This window comes from Typopeltis vanoorti, chromosome 13 (genome assembly GCF_054136105.1).
Source record: "Typopeltis vanoorti isolate ZY-2024b chromosome 13, IOZ_Tvanoo_1.0, whole genome shotgun sequence".
Lineage (NCBI taxonomy): Eukaryota > Metazoa > Arthropoda > Arachnida > Uropygi > Thelyphonidae > Typopeltis > Typopeltis vanoorti.
In genome coordinates, this window is record NC_143561.1 from 3,619,711 (window position 1) to 3,639,186 (window position 19,476).

A 19,476-nucleotide genomic window follows, 5' to 3' on the forward strand; every position below is an offset into this window, starting at 1 on the left:
CTTCATTTATCCTTGTTACCACTCATTAACTAATTAAACACTGTGCAGTTCTCCTTAGGGCAAATTAGAAATAAGTCGCAATTCTAGACTAACTGGTTTATTCAGAATTCTTCACTGAACGTCCAGTTTTTTTTATATTATCCGATTACGGCATTGATTTCTTGTTATTATTACTGCTGACTTCACCTTCAGCTAACTATAAGATTCGCTTCGTTCTTGCTCGCTTATAAATATTATCCCTTTTGACTTCTGCCCTTGAGAACCTTTCATTTACTTCCACTTCACTAGTTTATACCCTTGCTTCCTCTCGCTTCAAAATTTCTCTTCTAACTCCCGTTACCTTTTATTTTTTTATTATCCTTCTCCAAGCTCACGCTCATTTACTTCATGTGTTCCCATGACAACAAATAAACGTAAACATTTTCGTTAATGTTGCATAAGGCTATACCACTACATTGAGTTAATAAAAACACAATAAATAGAATATTAGAGCTACTTAATCAACTCTTTCATTTCGCATACAGATAACTATAATAATATTCACGTTACAATATATATATATATATATATATAAGTTACAATAAATTATACACATATTATTGTTTAATTAATTAATAGCTGATTAAATTCAGAATAAATACTTAAATAATAATTCTTAAATAAGGATTAATAAATAACTTTTATACAAGTCATGATTAATATATAATAAACAATGTTAAATGTGAATGAAAAAAACAAAATACACAACATAGTTTCATTCACAGTTTAACAATATAGTCCATTCATTTCAGGTAAGCTGTTTGACAAATTTTTCAAATACTGGTTTGCTATTTTAAAATATTTTTGAAATAGCAAAACAGTATTAAATCTTAAACTAATAAAATAATCTCAAGTGCTCAAAAAAGTTTTTTTTATGATCAATTTTACTTTCCAGAGTATTCATATGGAAAATTGAATGACTGATCTAAATTAAACATTTTTGAATAATAAATATATAGAGTATTTCTTGAAAAATCAAAATTCTCCAAATTAATGATTAGCAGCAACATGCACTTACTTCATAAGGAGGCCCAGCACGAAATCTGAGTATGGCAAAATCTTTATTATCATCACAGGGAGTCTGGTGGGGGAAAAAAATTATACATATATATAAAAGACTGAAAATTAATCACATTTTCTCTTTTTTAATGTTATCAAACTTCCATGGATGTTTTCTTTATTATTATCAAACCTCCATGGAGTCAAAAAGACTCATCATGAGAGGTTCCACTGTCACACACACACACACACACACACACAGTTTATCATACTGCATCATAAATATGTTCACCATCTCTGCACTCACCACACTCTTAGGCAATGCATTCCAATCAATAACTACTTTCCATGCAAAAAACCTTCTTCTCACCCCCTTGCTCACTTTCTTCATACAGATTCCAGGGATGACCTCTTCATCTCTCTCTGTCTTCACCCATTCTATGCTAAACCTCCTCTACATTAACCTGGTAATAACCCATAACTTATATGTCTCAATCATATCCCCTATCCTATCCACCAGTTTCTGCAAATTGCATTTTTTCAATTTGTCTTCATGCTTGACATTCCACAGACCAGAAACCACCTTAGTCAATCATCTATGGACTCTTTCCATTACATCATCTTTTTGAAAACCAGGTGACCAAATATATGCAAAATAATCCACAGAACCATAACATCCTTACTTCTATAAGTCAGTGCCTTCCGCAACACTACTATTATCCACTGTTCTCTCTTCAAAATATGTCCACAATCACTCCCACATCTCTCGTTTACTCTACCACCTCCAACTTTTCCAAGATATTTTGACCAATTGTGTGCTCTACATTTGATCTTTGCTTCCCAAATTTCAAAATCTTCCACTTCGCAACACTGAAATGACAATGACAACCCCACTCATTTGCCCATCCAGCCAGTGTATTCAAGTCCTCATGCAAAGCCACAGTATCTGCTCTACTCCTGATAGTTCTTCCCAATTTTGCATCATCTGCAAAAAACTGCATATCACCATTCAGATCTCTCCCAATATCATTCACATATAAATTAAACAGCAACGAACCCAAAATAGATCATTGGGGTACATCACTAGTAACTTTCCTCTTCTGGGATATCACTCCTCCACGGACAACTTGCTGATACCTATCAAACGGCCAATATCCAATCCAGTGCACTAATCTGTCTAGCCCTATCTGTTCCAATTTAATTACCAGCTTGTCATGTGGCAATTTATCAAAGGCCTTTGCAGAATCTAAATATACCGCTGTGTATGCATCGCCCTTATCCAATGCACTGTCACCTTGTTATAATAAGTAAACAGATTGCTAAAACATGATCTTCCTCTAACAAACCCATGCTATCCATCATAGAATATTTTTCTATTGTCAACCAATTCTGAATCTTGATCCTAACTAACTTCAACTCCAGACACAGACTGGCCTATAATTCAAAACCTTAGTCTTATCACCTCCCTTATGAATTGGAACACTTTTGCCCTCTTTCCACTCCTTGGACTTGGCCCAGTGCCAGACTCATGATCAAAAGATATGTAAAAATTGTTAACTCCCCAGAACATTCCCTCAAAATATCAAGTCCTACAGCCTTATTAACATCAAGTTTTACATATCTTTTGATCATAAGTCTTGCACTGGACCAAGTCCAGAAATGTGATTCAAGTTCTGCATGATGTCACATTGACCATAATGAAATATCTTTATGAATTGCTCATTAAATGCCTGAACTATTCCTCTGCAGCAGTCATCACTGCACCATTTTCACCAGCCATCATCATCTTTCCATAATCATTCTTTCTTCTACTGGCCACATACTGAAAAAAACTCCCTAAGATTTTTTAGCCCCATTAACTAACTACTACTAATACTGCACTCTTGCTCCACTTATCAAGAGTCACCTTTCTTGCCTGCTCCTTGTTCTCCTCATGCAACTGGTTATTATTACCACTCATCTTGTGCTTCTTCCAGATTGCATACCTACCTCTTGATTCATTCATTTCACACCTGCTTCTATTTAACCTCTTGACCTTTGGAATACATTCTGATATTGCCTCCACCAGGTAGTTCTTGATTAGGGCACAAGCAACATTAATATCCTTTCCATCCAGTTCTTCATTCCCAGTTATTGCTGCAAGCTGTCTCCTTAGCTTTTTGTAATCACCAGCCTTATAATTCCACATATATTCCTTTCTAACAGAAGTCCTCATATGGTTAGCCACTCTGGAAGTGATCACCTCATGGTCACTCTCACCAACTGGTGGAAGATTTGACACCACATTTTTAATAACATCATCTGATGAGATGATCAAATCCAGTACCCTATGTTACGTACTGCCTAAGGTAAATGTCTCTCAAAAACTCCAAAATTCATTCTCTTTGACCCCAGCAGTCTCTTCATTCCAATCTATATTACTATAATAAAAGCCACCCATAATCACTCATTTCTTGCTAACTGTAGAGTGCTATAAAGGATGATACGTTAAAAACTGCCATTTTTTTGGCTGACAAATTGAATGTAGACTTTCAGTCATCGATTGGAACATAATTCTGCACAAAAACGTTAGAACCAAGTCTCACATCATGGGTTTCCAAGGTAGGACCACAATATACAAATCAACATTCAGCATCATCTTCAATGGTGCAAAGAGCGAATACAGTAGGACATGGAAAGCTATGTTATGGAGTGATGAATCACATTACATCCTCAACCAAGCAAATGGATGGGCTTGGGTGTAGCAGATACCTGGTGAACATCTCTTACCAGAGTGTGTATTCCCAACTATGAAATTTGAAAGTGGCAGTGTGATGGTATGGTCCTGTTTTAACTGGTGTATGGTTTTCTGTTTGTGGTGCCGTGAAACTGAACTCCAAGAAATATCTGAACATTCTGGACAATGCAATGCTTTCCACTTTATAGTGTTTCTATGAAACTGCACTGTGTCATAAGACTGCTGCTGTAACTGCATGGTTTGTGGACATGAACATCACGAGACTTGACTGGCTTCCACAGAGCCCTGATCTCAACCCTACTGAACATCTGTAGGATGAACTGGAGCATCAAGTGAGATCAAGGGACGTCCTTTTCACAACAGTCTAGGACCTCATTACATGCCTACAGGGAAAATTGGTCTGAAATTCCCACTGATCACTATTGTATGCTTGTGGAAATTATGCCCCATAGAAGTGCTGCAGTCATCACAGCAAAAGGAGGAAGTTCTATATCTTATTAAAGTGGGTACCATGGCTGTTTGCTCCTCACACTATAGTATCCATTGGCTTCTTTCCAAGCAGTGTATAATGATATAATGATTATTCCTTTTTAAATAAATTTTCCTGAGCTTCCATCTTTATAATTTAGTGACACTTTTTTTTTTCAAAGTTAACCAACACCAAATTGTTAAATGCAACTAGCTTTCAAATAACTGACATTGGGTTTTATTAGACCATAGTATTACAAATGATTATACTGACTAGTTTCATCACATATGCTGGTGGCTTCTTCTGGGTTAGGGTTAAAAAAAAATACAATAAAGGGATAGCTAAAAAATAGAAAACATGGAAGCTGGCATGAATCAATCATTGTTCAGTAAATGTGTGTGCTAGTGGTCAGAAAAGTCTGATGTGCTAAAGATCTAATAAGTGACTTACAAATATCACACAGAATCATTCCTTGGTTGCTCTCAGTGCACATTGTAAGTGGATAACCATCATAGATTTTTTTGATGTTACAGGTATTGAAGTTGTCCTCTATGTCAGGCATGGAGATCTTGTCCTATTTAATATTATGGTGGGTGTGGGAGAAGTGGAAAGCTAGACCTGAGCTGTCTTCTCTGTTGTTATTCATGTCTCTAATATGTTCTTTTTGTCTTATTTCCAAATTTGTAAAAGTCTGTCCTATGTAAGAAAGGCCACATCAACATGGAAAATTATAAACTCCAGGACGTTTGTTGAAAGGGTTATGGTGTTTAGGTGAAAGTAATAAAACTTGTATAGTGACAATGGATTTGAAAGCCATGATATTTCAGAAAATTGGTGTGTTAATTAATGTCATATGTTTTTCATTTCGCATGTACAAAACTCGAATCAATGAAACATATTAACGACTTCCTTTATCCTAAGAACTTTTGATCACACAGACTATTAATATAATTCAACTTCTCAACAAACTAATAATATAAACATGAGAAATGAAAAACATATGACATTAATTAACATACCATCTATGATTAAAGGAAAAATTCATTTTACACATGAAAATTGAAAAATAACAATATAAGAGCTTTGTAGAAGGTAAATTAGCCAGTGTAGCAAGGTTATTCATCCCACAAAACAATGGTATGAGAATAATTTACGCTTTCACATACTAGACTGTGCAGATAAGATTAACCATTCTATCAGAGCATTAATTTCTATGAAACCTAGTTGCTTGGACTGATTTCAGAATGAATCGCTTTGGTATTACTAGGATATTATTCAATAGCACCACACTGATAAGCTACAATAAAGTGCATCTAAACTTTGTTTGTTTGGTGTAAACATCTTTGTTTACCCACACACAGTACTAATGTACTATAGGTTGACCAACCAACCTCCTGTGTATGGACCCAACATTAAAAAAAATAAAATAAAATAAATTTAAAAAATCTTAATTATTAAAAAAAAAAGTAATTTTGCTATATTATATTATGGTGAGAATATTGTTCAATAAAATATTACTAAATATTATTTTTGCAAATAACACAGTCATCTCTCACTATAACAAACTCAAAGATTGCAAGAATAGTTTGCTACAATAAATTTCGTTTAAAATAGGATTGTACTTATCAGACCGCAGTCAGGGTGTTTCAGCTGTTTGTTATAGTCATTTTGTTATATAACAGTTAACTTTACTAAAACTTCAACACTGTAAATTCTTATATCTGAGCACAGCATTCTGAAATAAACAAATTCCCAAAAACATCTTTGCTCTTCAGTGTTCAGCTGAACAGTGAATAATTTATGTGCTAATAAAATTATTTTAAAAAAATGAGAATTAATTTAGAGACTCATATGGCCTTTATAGATTACAAGAAAGCTTTTGATAAAATACACAGAGAAAAACTATGGAATATAATGAAAAAACAAGGCTATCCAAAGTTTATATAAAGATACAAAATTACAGCTACAATTAGGTAAGAAATTAACAGAAGAGACAGAAGTAAATCAGGGTGTCAGATAGGGATGTAGCTAACTCCAACTCTACTCAATATATATATATTTTAAAATTTTAATGACACTACTAGTTTCGTCTAAACTTGGACTTCATCAGAATGTAAGATAAACATATAAATATCAGAGGGTGCTTAAGGGTCAAAGCTGTATAACTGAGAGGAGACCTCCACATAGCCTTTAAAGGAATGCGGAGAACCGACCAGGGCTTCTGACCTAATGTCCAATCCTCACCTTCTTGTGGTGCACCCTGTTGGGTATCTACTTTGATACTGAACGAACGAGGATGGGCTGGCAATTTGGGATTTAGCCGACCAAATTGTATTCTTATTGGTTAAACCAAAATAAAAAATGATGGTACAACATGACAAAATTTCATGCCGGCTGGGGCGTCGCCCGGTTAAACAAGGCCCCCGTTGTTTTTGCCAGGGAACCAGGGCGAACAGCGAAAAGTCAGCTACTGGAACAAATCTGAAAACAAACCCCAACTCAACATCACCAGAGTTAAAGATCGGTACTATCAACGTAAGAAGCCTGAATGGCAAAGAAATGGAGCTAGCTGAGGAATTAGATAAGTACCAGATCGACATAATAGGGGTGACTGAAACAAAAAAGACCAAAACTGGTGAGATCTTTCTGAGCAATAAATAAAAAATGTTATATTCAGGCAATAACAATCAAGGAAAAGAAGGAGTAGCCATAGTATTCAACACAAAATACGAGGCTAATCTTCTTGAATGGCAGTCAGTCTCAAGTAGAGTAATGTAGGCAAATATAAGAATGGGGAACTGGACAATGAGACTTATTTGTGCCTATGGTCCAACAGAAGGTTCTACTAAGGTAGAAGTGGAGGAATTTTTTGAGGCTTTAGAAAAAGCAACTGACACAATGAAAAAGGAAAAGTTGGTCCTTGTTGGGGATCTAAATAGTAGAGTAGGAAATGATTGTGAGACATACAAAAATATTTTGGGAAAATTTGGAGAAAAGAGCAAAGCTAATAATAATGGCAAATATCTGTTGGATTTCTGCTCAGGACATGGACTGGTTATTACTAACACCATGTTCCAACATAAAAATGTGCACAAATTCACATGGAGAGAAGAGGCTAGGAATAAGAAAAGTCTCATTGACTATGTTATTGTTGATAGTGATGTTTTCTCCCTGGTGCAGGACACCAGAGTGTACAGAGGATTTGAAATTGGAAGTGATCACTATTTAGTCTTGAGCAGGATAAAATTGAATTTCATATTGAAAAGAATAACATGTAAGAAAGTTTTAAAGCGAATAAAAGTTGAGCAGCTCTCAGATGTAAACTGTAGACTAAAATACAGAAATATTATTGAAAAGAAAATGAAAGAGTTTGAGAACAGGAATCAAACCTTGGAGATTCAGTGGCAAACTCTGAAGGAAACATTGATTGATTCTGCCAGAGAGGCATGTGGTGAGGTTGTGTGCAAAGATAAAAAAATCAGAACTCCCTGGTGGACACAGGAAGTTAAAGAGGCAGTGAAGGAAAAGAAGAAAGCATATCAAAAGTTCCTGGCAAATAAGTCAGCTTTTACTCTTACAGAATACAGAGACAAATGTAAGAAAGCTAAACAGTGTGTAAAACTAGCTAAACAAAAGTCATGGGAGGACTTTGGCAAGAATATAGAAAATAAATATCAAGAAGGTGGCAAAATATTCTGGAGGTTGTTGAAGAAGCTTAGGAATGGAGGAAAGAGTGCTGTAAAAGGAATTAGAGATGATAAAGGTGAAATGAAAACAGGAGAAAAAGATATCCTTGAAGTATGGAGTAATTACTTTGAAAAACTGCTAAATGAAACAAGCAGTGATGACAGCACAGTGATAAAAAACACTGACCAGGCATGCAGTCAGGAATACATATCCATACTTGAAGTAGAAAAAGCCATCAAAGGCTTGAAATGTGGAAAGGCAGCAGGAGTAGATGATATTCGACCAGAAATGCTGAAGTTTGGTGGTATAAGAGTCTTACAGTGGCTGCACTGCATAGTTCAGAAAGCCTGGACAGAGGGACGAATTCCCGATGATTGGAGTAGAGCTCTCATAGTACCCATATATAAAAAGGGAAATAAAACTGAATGTGAGAATTACAGAGGTGTTTCCCTACTGAGTGTTCCTGGCAAGATCTATGCAAGTATACTTGAGAAACGGTTGAGAAGAATTGTGGAAGAAAAGCTTGGTGAAGAACAAGCTGGATTCAGGCCAAATAGAGGCTGTCAGGATCAGATCTTCACTTTACGACAAATAGTCGAGAAAGCATGGGAATATAACAAAGATCTGTATTTAAGTTTTGTCGATTTGGAAAAGGCATATGACAAGGTGCCAAGAGAGAAGCTATTCAATACGCTGCAGTTATATGGTGTCAATGGGGCATTATATCAAGCAATACTTAGTCTTTATTTGAGTTGTGAGTCAGCAGTTAAAATTGAAGGAAGTACAGGAAGATGGTTTAATGTTAAATCTGGTGTGAGACAAGGATGTACATTATCCCCTCTGTTATTCATTATCTATATGGATCACATTATGAAGGAATGTGGTATTAAACCTGATATCAAAATTGGAGATGTTAATGTCAGCTCTTTGCTTTATGCGGATGATGTTATACTTCTAAATAAATCCGCTACAAGTCTGCAAGATTCTCTGACTAAATTGAATAGCTGTTGTAATAGATATGGTATGAAGGTCAGCAATAAAAAGACAAAGACAATGAAAATAGGCAGAATCATTGAAAATGTCAACTGTGTTGTGAATGGAGAATCTGTGGAACAAGTAAAACATTTCAGCTACTTAGGCACAATTTTTACTGAAGATGGTAAACTAAATATAGAAATAGACAACAGAATCAGCAAAGCTGGTATCGTGGGAAGTCAATTGAATAAATTCATATGGAATAAGAAAGAAATTAGTCGGAACACTAAATTAGCTGTATACAAGACTGTGTTCAAACCAATTTTAACTTATGGATCTGAGAGCTGGGTCAGAAGTAAAACACTTGACCAAAGACTAGAGACCGCAGATATGAGAGTCCTGAGAAAGATTAGAGGCGTGAACAGATGGCATCAATGGCAATATCATATTAAAAATGAGGATATTAGGAAAGAACTTGACATTGTCAGCATCCAGGAATGTGTTAGCAGAGCTAATCTCAGATGGTATGGTCACTTAAATAGAATGGGAGAGGAAAGATTAGCAAAACAAGTGTTCTCTGCCAGGTTGGCAGGAAAACGACCCAGAGGAAGACCAAGATATAGGTGGATTGATACGGTACAAAGTGCCTTAGATGATAGAAATATAAGATCTGATAATGTTGGAGTCCTGACAAGTAACAGACTGATTTGGAGGAAAATTGTAGATAGGAAGTTAGTAATGATGTAATTTTTTCATGTAGTACTATCATATCCTGTACACCCCTTGAGGGTACATGGCAGGAATTTGATGATGATGATGATGATGATATCAGTAACCAATCTAAAGGAATTGTTTTTTTAAAACACAGGTAATGTATCTAACACTGAATAGAATAAAGGCTAGAGTTTAAATAGAACAATGAACTATGACTGTATTATTATGCACATGTGTGTGTATAAGGTCTTAGGGGAGAAGATGAAATTGCTTTTTCTTCAAAATTCTCTAAATAAGTTGGCAAAGAACAGGAGATAAAGGATTTTCCATTGCTAGTCCAGAATTCTATTTATAAATCGAGTCTTCAAATTTAAAATAACCTGAGTTAACGCAGTGTAACAGTAATGCAAAGATCTTTGAAACTGTTCTTTAAAAGAGTAAGAACTTCAGTGGGGACATTAGTGAATAAAGACACTACATCTAAACTAGCCATAATATCTGAGTCAGTGACTTGAAAGTTTTTAAGTTTTGATATAAAGTCTGTTGTGTTTTTAATAAAGGAAGTAGAATTTCTAGTAAAACATTTCAGAGAAGATGCAAGAAATTTTGACAAGTTATAAGTCAGAGAGTCGATACCCTCTACTATAGGTCAAAGAGTAATATTACTCTTTATGAATTTTAGGAAGACCATACAGTTGTGGGATTAGTGGATGTAGTGATCGGAGGGAAAGGCGTACATTTCTAGGTAATTCTGATGTCGTTCTTAGTAGATTATTGGTGCTGTTGTGGAGTTCTCTGGAGGGATCTCTATCAAGAAGTGAACAGGAATCAGAACGTAATAATTCAAAGATCTTCTGGCAGTATGTTTTGTTCAGGATTACTGTGGCATTACCTTCGTCTTCCGGAAAGTTAATGATGTCTTATTGAGGTGACAAAATCAGATGTAATAGTCGAGTTACTGAGTGATCACTTCTCAAAAGTCTATCACCCAAGTGAGGATATCTCTATACCTATAGCAATACCTAATGTGAGAATTGAAGCTAAAGAATCAGAGGTATTAAATATATTGCGAAACTTAAATGCAAACACTGCGGTAGGCTTAGATGGAATATCAGCTCGGGTGTTGCGTGAATGTGCAAATGAATTGTCAACCCCTCTTACCTGGATATTTAATTTAAGTTTGAACTCTGGTATGGTCCCTAGGGAGTGGAAGTTAGGCAAAGTGGTTCCTTTGCATAAGGGTGGCTCTAAAACTGCAGTATTGAATTACAGACCAATCACCATCTCAGGAGTAGTGGTAAAAGTATTGGAAAAGTTGGTTAAAGACAAAATTCAAGAATGGGTGCATCAGGATATGATACTCTATAGAGGCCAACATGGTTTTGTTAAAGGTAGATCCTGCCTTAGCAATCTATTAACTATCCATAATAGAATAACATCAGAGTTGGACAAAGGAACTGGCTACACAGTGGTACTTCTGGATTTTGCGAAGGCTTTTGACAGGATACCCCATAGAACACTGTTACGCAAGTTGGAGCAGATGGGAATGGATATTAAATTGGTGATATGGATAGGAGAATGGCTCAGGGAGAGCCGAGTCCAGAATGAGGCAGGTGACCAGTGGTGTGCCTCAGGGCTCTGTGCTTGGGCCAATGTTGTTTAATTTGTATATAAATGATATAGGGAACGGCTTAAAGGGAGATATTCAGTTGTTTGCTGATGATGCAAAGTTGTGTAGTGCAATAAAAAATCAAGCTGATGTTGAAAGTTTGCAGGAGGATTTAAATAAGCTGGTAAAATGGGCAAAAGAAAATGGATGTCAGTTCAATGTGGAAAAGTGTAAAGTCTTGCATTTTGGGATTAAAAGATTACCAGCTGTGTACTACATAGATGGAAAGGTACTCCAAGAGATTGATGAGGCTAGGGACTTAGGGGTATTGGTAGATAAGGAGATGAAGTTCAGAGGACACATTGCTAAGGTGTCCAAGATTGCACATAGGATTACTTGGTTGTTGAGGAACACACTGACATCCAGAGATAAAGAGGTTATTATTCCCCTTTATAAAGCATTGATACTTCCACATTTGGATTACTGTGCTCAGGTCTGGTCACCTGGATTCCTTGGAGATGAGGAGGCTGTGGAGAGGGTTCAGAGAAGAGTGACCAAGTTGGTGAGTGATATAAAAAATGTTCCCTACGTTGATAGATTGAGAGCTTGTGGATTGCAGAGATTGGTTGATAGGCGAAGGAGAGGGGATATGATAGAAACATTCAAATTACTAAAAGGTTTTTATAGGATTGATGCAGGGGAAATGTTTCAGCTGTGTGATAGTGATGGAAGAACAAGAGGTCATCTCTGGAAATTAAAGAAGAGTGTGGTTAACAAAGGTGTCAGAACAAGGTTTTTTGCCTGGAGGGTGGTGAATGAGTGGAATTCATTGCCTGACTTTGTTGTGACCTCTTCATCTGTAAATGAATTCAAGAAGAGATATGACAGATATTGTTTTGCTAGTTTGGGTCTCCCGCGATGAGTCTACTGACTCCATGGAGATACCCGTAATAATAATAATAATGTCTTGGTTATTCCTTAAATGTTTGACAGCCTGTCGTTCAGAAGGTAGAATGTTATCTGACGGGGGTCTAGCATTGAACGACAGGCTCTCAAACATTTAAGGAATAACCAAGACATCATTATCCTTCCAGCAGACAAAGGTAATGCCACAGTAATCCTGAACAAAATGGATTACCACCAGAAGATCTTTGAATTATTACATTGATACCCACAGAAGTTGGGTATCATCTCTGCTCTAAGTCACCGAGCTCGGTCAGTTCTGTTGGACGAAGAGGAACTTCATAATGAACTTAATCATCTTCAAGTTACATTTCAACATAATGGATACCCTAAGAAAAAGAAAACTATAGACAGATTACTGTTCAACCCTCATCCACAACAGTATGAAGACACCACTACTTCTAAGGGCAGCATTTCCTTGCCATATATCAGTTCTTTATCTCCAAAATTGGCTAAAATTCTAAAGAAATATAATATCAAGCCGTTCTTCACAACCCTACCTAAACTTCGTTCCATCTTAAATCGTCAAAAAACTAAACATAATAATCTTAAATATCCTGGTGTTTATGAGATTCCTTGCAACAACCTACAACAGAACTCAAGCCACTGCCTTGTCAAGTCGTGTTGTTTTCAGTGAACTCAAATGATGAAGGTTTTCCACATCAGATACTCTGGGATGAAATCGTCAACATACACTGATGTTATGACGAGTTAGCGAGAAGAATTTTAGAGTCTAAGGAGACAGTTATCAATCCCATCCATATTAATAACAACCTAAGCTACAGCCTGCCAGACTCTCACATTTCTACCATTCAATATTGGTGCTCTCGAGATCTTATACACACGCATGTGCATAATGATAGTCAGTTAATTGTTCTATTTAAACTCTAGCTTTTATTCTATTCAGTGTTAGATATGTTACTCTGTGTTTTAAAAAAACAATTCCTTCAGATTGGTTACTGGTATTTATATGTTTATCTCACACCTGATGAAGTCCAAGTTTAGACAAAACTAGTAGTGTAATTAAAGTTTTTTATTTAAACCTTGGTTCTAGTCATTAAAAAAAATTTTAAATATGATATCAAACCGAGTAAATCTTCAATCAAACATATATGTGTATATATATTGATCAGATTATTCAAATATGGAAAATACAATAAAACAAGGTATCCAGTTAACCAGGACTGTTATAATTATAATGCTGTATGCAGATGATCAAGATTACAAGACAATAGAGACGACCTTCAAAAATCAGTTTACGAATTAAACAAAATAAGCCAACAATAGAATTTAAAAATTTCACAAAAGAAAACAAAAGTCATGGCATTTAAAAGTCAGGATCATGTTATATCAAAAATAGTTATAGAAAGTAAAATAATAGAACAGAAGACATAGTGTTTAATTATTTAAGCTGCATAATAACATATATAAAAGATAATGAAAAAATAAAGAAATTTCAGAAAATCTGTGGAACAATTAAAAGGACACCGAATAAAAAAAAACAAGATGAGAAATTGAGCTAAAATTTTATAAAGTAATGGCCACTCCCACTCTGTTATATGGTTCAAAAACATGTTTGGTTAAAAGAAAGATAAAAGTAGAATACAAGCTGCAGAGATGAGATTTTAAAAACAATTAAAGAATGCACAAAATTGGACCATATAAAAAACATTGGGGTCAAATATTAAAAATATTTGACCACAACGAATAACAAGCAGTGACTTATAAGCTGATTGTGTAAAAAAGCATCACAGATGAAATAAAAAAAATGCAGATGGAAAAGGAATAGGCACATACTGAGAATGGACAGTAGAGAGCTTACTAGAGTAGCTTTGACATGGATCCTAGAAGGAAAACGGAAAAACCTAAAGAAAAATGCCTGGCTGGAAGAGCTGGAGAGAAGCCAAACTGATGTCTCAGGATAGATTCATCTGGGAGAAACAGATCTCAGCATATGTGCCATGAGGCACAAAGAGTATAAGTAGTAAGTAAAACTGTCTAATTAATAATAACAAGAGTGGGATGCCACCAAGTGTTGAAGATGAGTGGATACTGATTCCTAAAATAACATGTGTGTTGTTGTTGTTGTTATACTGGCTCCTCCAGAGAATTGAGGATGCATCAGGAATTTCTTTTGGATCATACATACACTCTCTTCGATAGTTCAATGATAATGCACTCACAGCATCCACTGGTAGCCTATTCCACACACTTACCACATGCCATGAAAAGAACTTGGAATCTCAAGTGTTCCTTAATATACATTTTTACTTAGTTTCCAGATATATGAAATACATAAGTATCTTGTGTGATTAGAACTAATTATTTCCAATATTAAACCACACACAAAATGTTAAATAGAAACTATGTTTTAATTCAGCTAGTTTTGTGAAAAACTTTAAGTCATCAGGAAATAGTATGAATAAATTAAAAAACTAGAAGCAAAGTAATAACAGTTAACATTTTTAGTGAAAAAAATCTGAACACTTCAAGAACACTGAGAATGAAAGAAAGCATAAATCAGGTCTGGTAGCACATGCAACAGATACAAAACATCTAATAGAATGGCAACAAACGGAAATGCTCTACATTGATTAAAGCTTTTGCTCAAGAGCTTTCAAAGAATCAGCTGAAATGATGAAGGATCCTCTACGGCAGCATTTCCCAAACTGTGTTCTGCAGAAAGTGAATGTGTTCCATGAAAAATTATCAAAATTAATATGAGCCTGGAATGGTTTTAAATGCTGCTGCAACAAGTTCAAAGATGTTTGAAAATCAGGCGCTCGTCACTTTGCATGTGGATTGTACTATTAAGGCCAGCACATGCTGGCCATGACTCAGCTGCTGGCTGGGAGCATTAATTTTACATCAAGGTTGGTCTTCCTTAATCTATCATGACACATTTGCATCTACCAGTAGTGTACAGCAACCCAAGAACCAGCAGCCAATGTTAATAGCGAATAGTGAAACAAAGTTTTTTACGAAACCAATCGAATTAAAACACAGTTTCTATTTTGGTGTGTGTGCATGTGGTTTAATACCAGAAATAATTAGTTCTAATTTCTAATATGTTGTTTCTCTACAGAAGCCTACACAATGAACTATCTAGTGTGATGTTTATTATAGGTAAAAAAAAGTTGAGTACAGAGAATGTAGGAGGACATACTGCAATCTAGAAGCAGCTACTAAACTGACATTACTTTTTAAATAATTATTGGCACTGTTTGAATTTCAAAGTCTCAATATTAAGACAACAACTAAATAGCCACTTCCAAACAACAGCCAATTTTCTGTTCCTCAGGACTTGGTTTTCCCCCACCCAAGTCATGTAGTGGGAAAAAAAAGCCAACAGCCAATTGATCGAAATCAGTTGAACATTGCAAGATGGAACAGCAACTTTACAACCTATCTTCCATTTTGATCTCAATACAATTCCAAAAACTGTTAATATCAGTATAATAGGAATTTGCAAGGGATGCAACCCCCCCCCCTCCACCTTGATTTTAGTTTAAATGAAATTCAAAGAGCATAATGTCAAAAAAACATGTTAAATTGCATATTATTCTTAAAATAACAAATTAGAAGAATAAATTATGAAAACACTATAAAAATAATATCCTATTCAGGAACTAGTGAATCTTATATCTACAAAACTTTGTTTAAATCAGTTGACCAATGCAATCTATGGAGGATGCTTCCCTCCTCTGCACCATTTTAGTCTGATGATATCTGAATTCTCAGAAAACCTTCAGCAACATAAAAAAAACTATATTTCAAATCTGGTCAAAACTGATTGAACAATGCAACTTATAGAAATGTCTGCAGAGGAGAAGAACTTCCTTCATTCAATAACTTCAAATATTTTCAGAGTTAAGTGTAATATTAGCATTTCTGCTTACCAAAGTATATTCAGGAGTCTTGGTTTTATCTATTAAATCTGGATAAAATATCTGAAAAATCATAATAAATTGCACATCATTCTTAATATAATAAATTAGAAAAATAAATTATAAAAATACTATAGCAACATTCTGTTCAGGAACTAGTGAATTTTATCATTAAAATCCTGATTTCATCATGGGTTATACAGGATAGTTTAATATAATACAGTGCAGTATTATATAAGTTTGCATTATTGCTAGCTTCCTCTTACCAGTTTTCTTCCAAATTAATCTCTTATTTGTTAGGTCTCCAGCATGATCACATCTACCATCCCAATTTTCTAAGGCACTTAATTGCATCAATCCATCTAGATCTTGACTACCCTTTTTCTTGCAATCCTGATAACCAAACACCTGTTTTGCTAACTGTTCCTCTCTCACTTTCTGTTTAAGTGTCCATAACCACATCTGATTAGCTTTGCTCATACATTCTTCAGTGCTAACAGTGTCAAGTTCCTTTCTAATTACTAGAATGAACACTATCTGTTCATTCCCATAATTTTTCACAGATACTTAAATCATTGGTCATTAGTATTTGGTTTGAACTTTATACTCTTCAGTTTAATGTTTTAGCTAATTTCTCTCTTATTCCATACAATTTTATTTAACTAGGTTCCCAGCATACAAGCTTTTCTTATTCTATTGTCTATTTCCATATTTAATTTGCCATCTTCAGTAAAATATTATGCCTAAATAACTGAAATATTTTACTTGTTCTACAAGTTCTCCATTGAGAATAAAACTGAAGTTGTTTTTTTTTCATTCTCCTGCCTATTTTCATAGCTTTGATTCTTTTTATTTTTAATTTTCATGACAAATTTATTGCAGCTATCATTCAATTTAGTTAAAGAATCCTTGTTTAGAAGCACATCATCATCATCATCATCTGCATAGAGCCTTCATAGCTGAGTCAGTATAGATGAAGCTGTTTAGTTGGAAAGACCTGGGTTCAATTCCCATCCATGACATGAGGAACCTCTATCTGGTCTCTTTTGAGTAAAAGTGAGTTAGCAGGTCTCATATATGGAGGTAGAGGGTTTTTCACCCAGAAATTCGGGTATTTCATCCCTCAGAACAGGCAAACTAGCCCAGTAAACACAAACGAATCTACAGTCATAAAATACATACTTAATCCCTCATTAGGAGAGCTCAGCTCATCTTAAGGGACAGGGGAGGAAAGGGGAGGGGACCCCATATGAAATAAATAAATCATCTGCATTAAAAAAAAAAAAAAAAAAAAGAAGCTAAGATTAATATCTCATTCTGTCAGGTTTAATGCCTTTTTTTCATAATGTGATCCATACAGATGGCAAATAAAAGTGGAGATAGAATGCACCCTTGATCTTGAAAACCAGCTTCTTGAGTAAATCTTTCCTTGAACACTTAGTAGAGAAATTCTTCTAAATTCTCACATTCAGCTTTATTTCTCTTTTTTAGATATCGGAACCATGAATTTACTTCAGTCATCTGGAATTTGATCTTCAGAATTATGCAGTGTAGCCACTGCAAAATCGGGCAGAATATCATCTATCCCAGCTGCCTTTCCACATTTCAAGATTCTGCTAGTTTTTCTACTTGAAGTACTGAAATGTACTCCTGATTGCATTCCTCCTGAATATTTCCTGCTACTGTTCTGTCACTGCTTGTTTTTTCATTTAACAGTCTTTCAAAGTAGTTACTCCATATATCCAGAATATCTTTAGTTTCAATTTTCATATCACCTTTATCATCTCAGATTCCTTTTACTCTAATCTTTTCTCTATATCTAATCTTTTTCACAATAGTCTCTAGAACATTTTGCCACATTCCTGATATTTATCTTCTATATTCTTCCAAAACGTTTTCCCATTACTTTTGTTTAGCTACTATTACACAGCTTAGCTCTTTTTTGCCTCTGTATTCTCTTAGGACATCTGCCAACTACTTGCCAAGAACTTTTAATTTTTTTTTTTTTTTTTTTCATAACTTTTTGTGTCCACCATGTAGTTCTTATTTTTCTATCTTGGCAGATGAATGACTTCACCACATGGCAGCCTAGCCGAATCAAGCAATTTTTCTTCAGCATTTGTCATGGAAATTATTATAAGAGACCTCTAGGGAGTCAGTAACTCATCGAGGAAGGACAAATATTCACACCTTCTGAATTCATTTACATTGTCTGCGCTCTACAACCTCTAAAGGGCAAGCCATTCCAGTTACACCACTCTAGAGAAAAAAATCTAGCTCTTGCCCCTTTCTTGAATGCATTCAATCTAACTTCCACAGATGCCATCTCATTGTATATCCTCTGTAAAATTAAAATTTCTGCCTGTTAGAATCCTGTATGACCCTTTCAGAAGTTCATATGTTTGTATCACTCCTGTTTGCTAGTATCTGCAGTCCAGAAATTATCAATCTTTCCAAGATTCCAAGAATTTGTTCCTGTTTTCAAACTCTTTCACTTTTTTTCTTTAATAATATGTGTATAGTTAAATCTACTGTTTTCCTCAAAGTTTCTCAGCTTTAATTCTTTTCAATATGATATTCATTTTTCTCCTGCTTAAAACTAAGTGTGATCCCTTCCAATTTCAAATCTGCTGTATACTCTTGTATCTGACTAGCATAAAGATATTGCTATCAATGATTTATAGCCAATAAGATTTTTTTTTTCCTTGTGACTTCTCTCTCAAATGTGTGCATATCTTTAAAGTTGGCATGGTTTTAGTGATGACTAGTTTGTGTCCTGAACAGTAATCCAACAGACACTTAACCATTATTATTAGCTTTGCCATTTTATCCAAATTTTTTCAAAAATATTTTCATATATGCAGGATTTCATATATCAGTTTTAAAAGCTGACTTACAAAGAATAAATTACACATTGCTCTGTATAATGTCCCATTTCCACCATATAACTGTAGAGTTGCCAATAGGTTTTATTGTGCATGCCTTTTCTAAATCTACAAAACTTAAACAGAGATCTTGTTATTTTCCATAATTTCTCAGTTATTTTTTTTAAATAAGTATGATTCTGGTAATATCTTTCTGACCAGAACATAGCCTATAACACTCAGTAGAAAAATTCCATTGTAATTCATTTGTATCATTTGTATTTCAGCCTTCTGACTATGCCTTTTGAACTACACTAGTGGCCAAAATTGTGGAAACCTTTTGGAAAAAGTGTATTTTTGAGGTTTGATGGCTCATAACACCACTTTTTTTTATGTAATATACAATTATATATCAATGGAAAGATAATCTAATCAAGAATGTAATGCAACAAAGGTTGTTCAATTATCTGTATTCTATGAAAAGTTATAACCAAATAAACAGAAAAAAGAAGCACAACTTGCTTAGGTTGATA

General features: G+C 34.9%; 1 protein-coding gene across 1 annotated transcript in view; it reads right to left on the bottom strand.

Moving 5' to 3' along the window:
* Window positions 1–19,476, bottom strand: part of cactin (cactin, spliceosome C complex subunit) — a 207,379-nt gene that overhangs the window by 6,746 nt on the left and 181,157 nt on the right. Inside the window, exons 18-19 of the mRNA XM_090402413.1 lie at window positions 16,092–16,142; window positions 1,058–1,120 (exon numbers count right to left, since the gene is read on the bottom strand). Coding sequence (XP_090258539.1) covers window positions 1,058–1,120; window positions 16,092–16,142 — 114 coding nt within the window. The remainder of the gene's footprint in view (window positions 1–1,057; window positions 1,121–16,091; window positions 16,143–19,476) is intronic.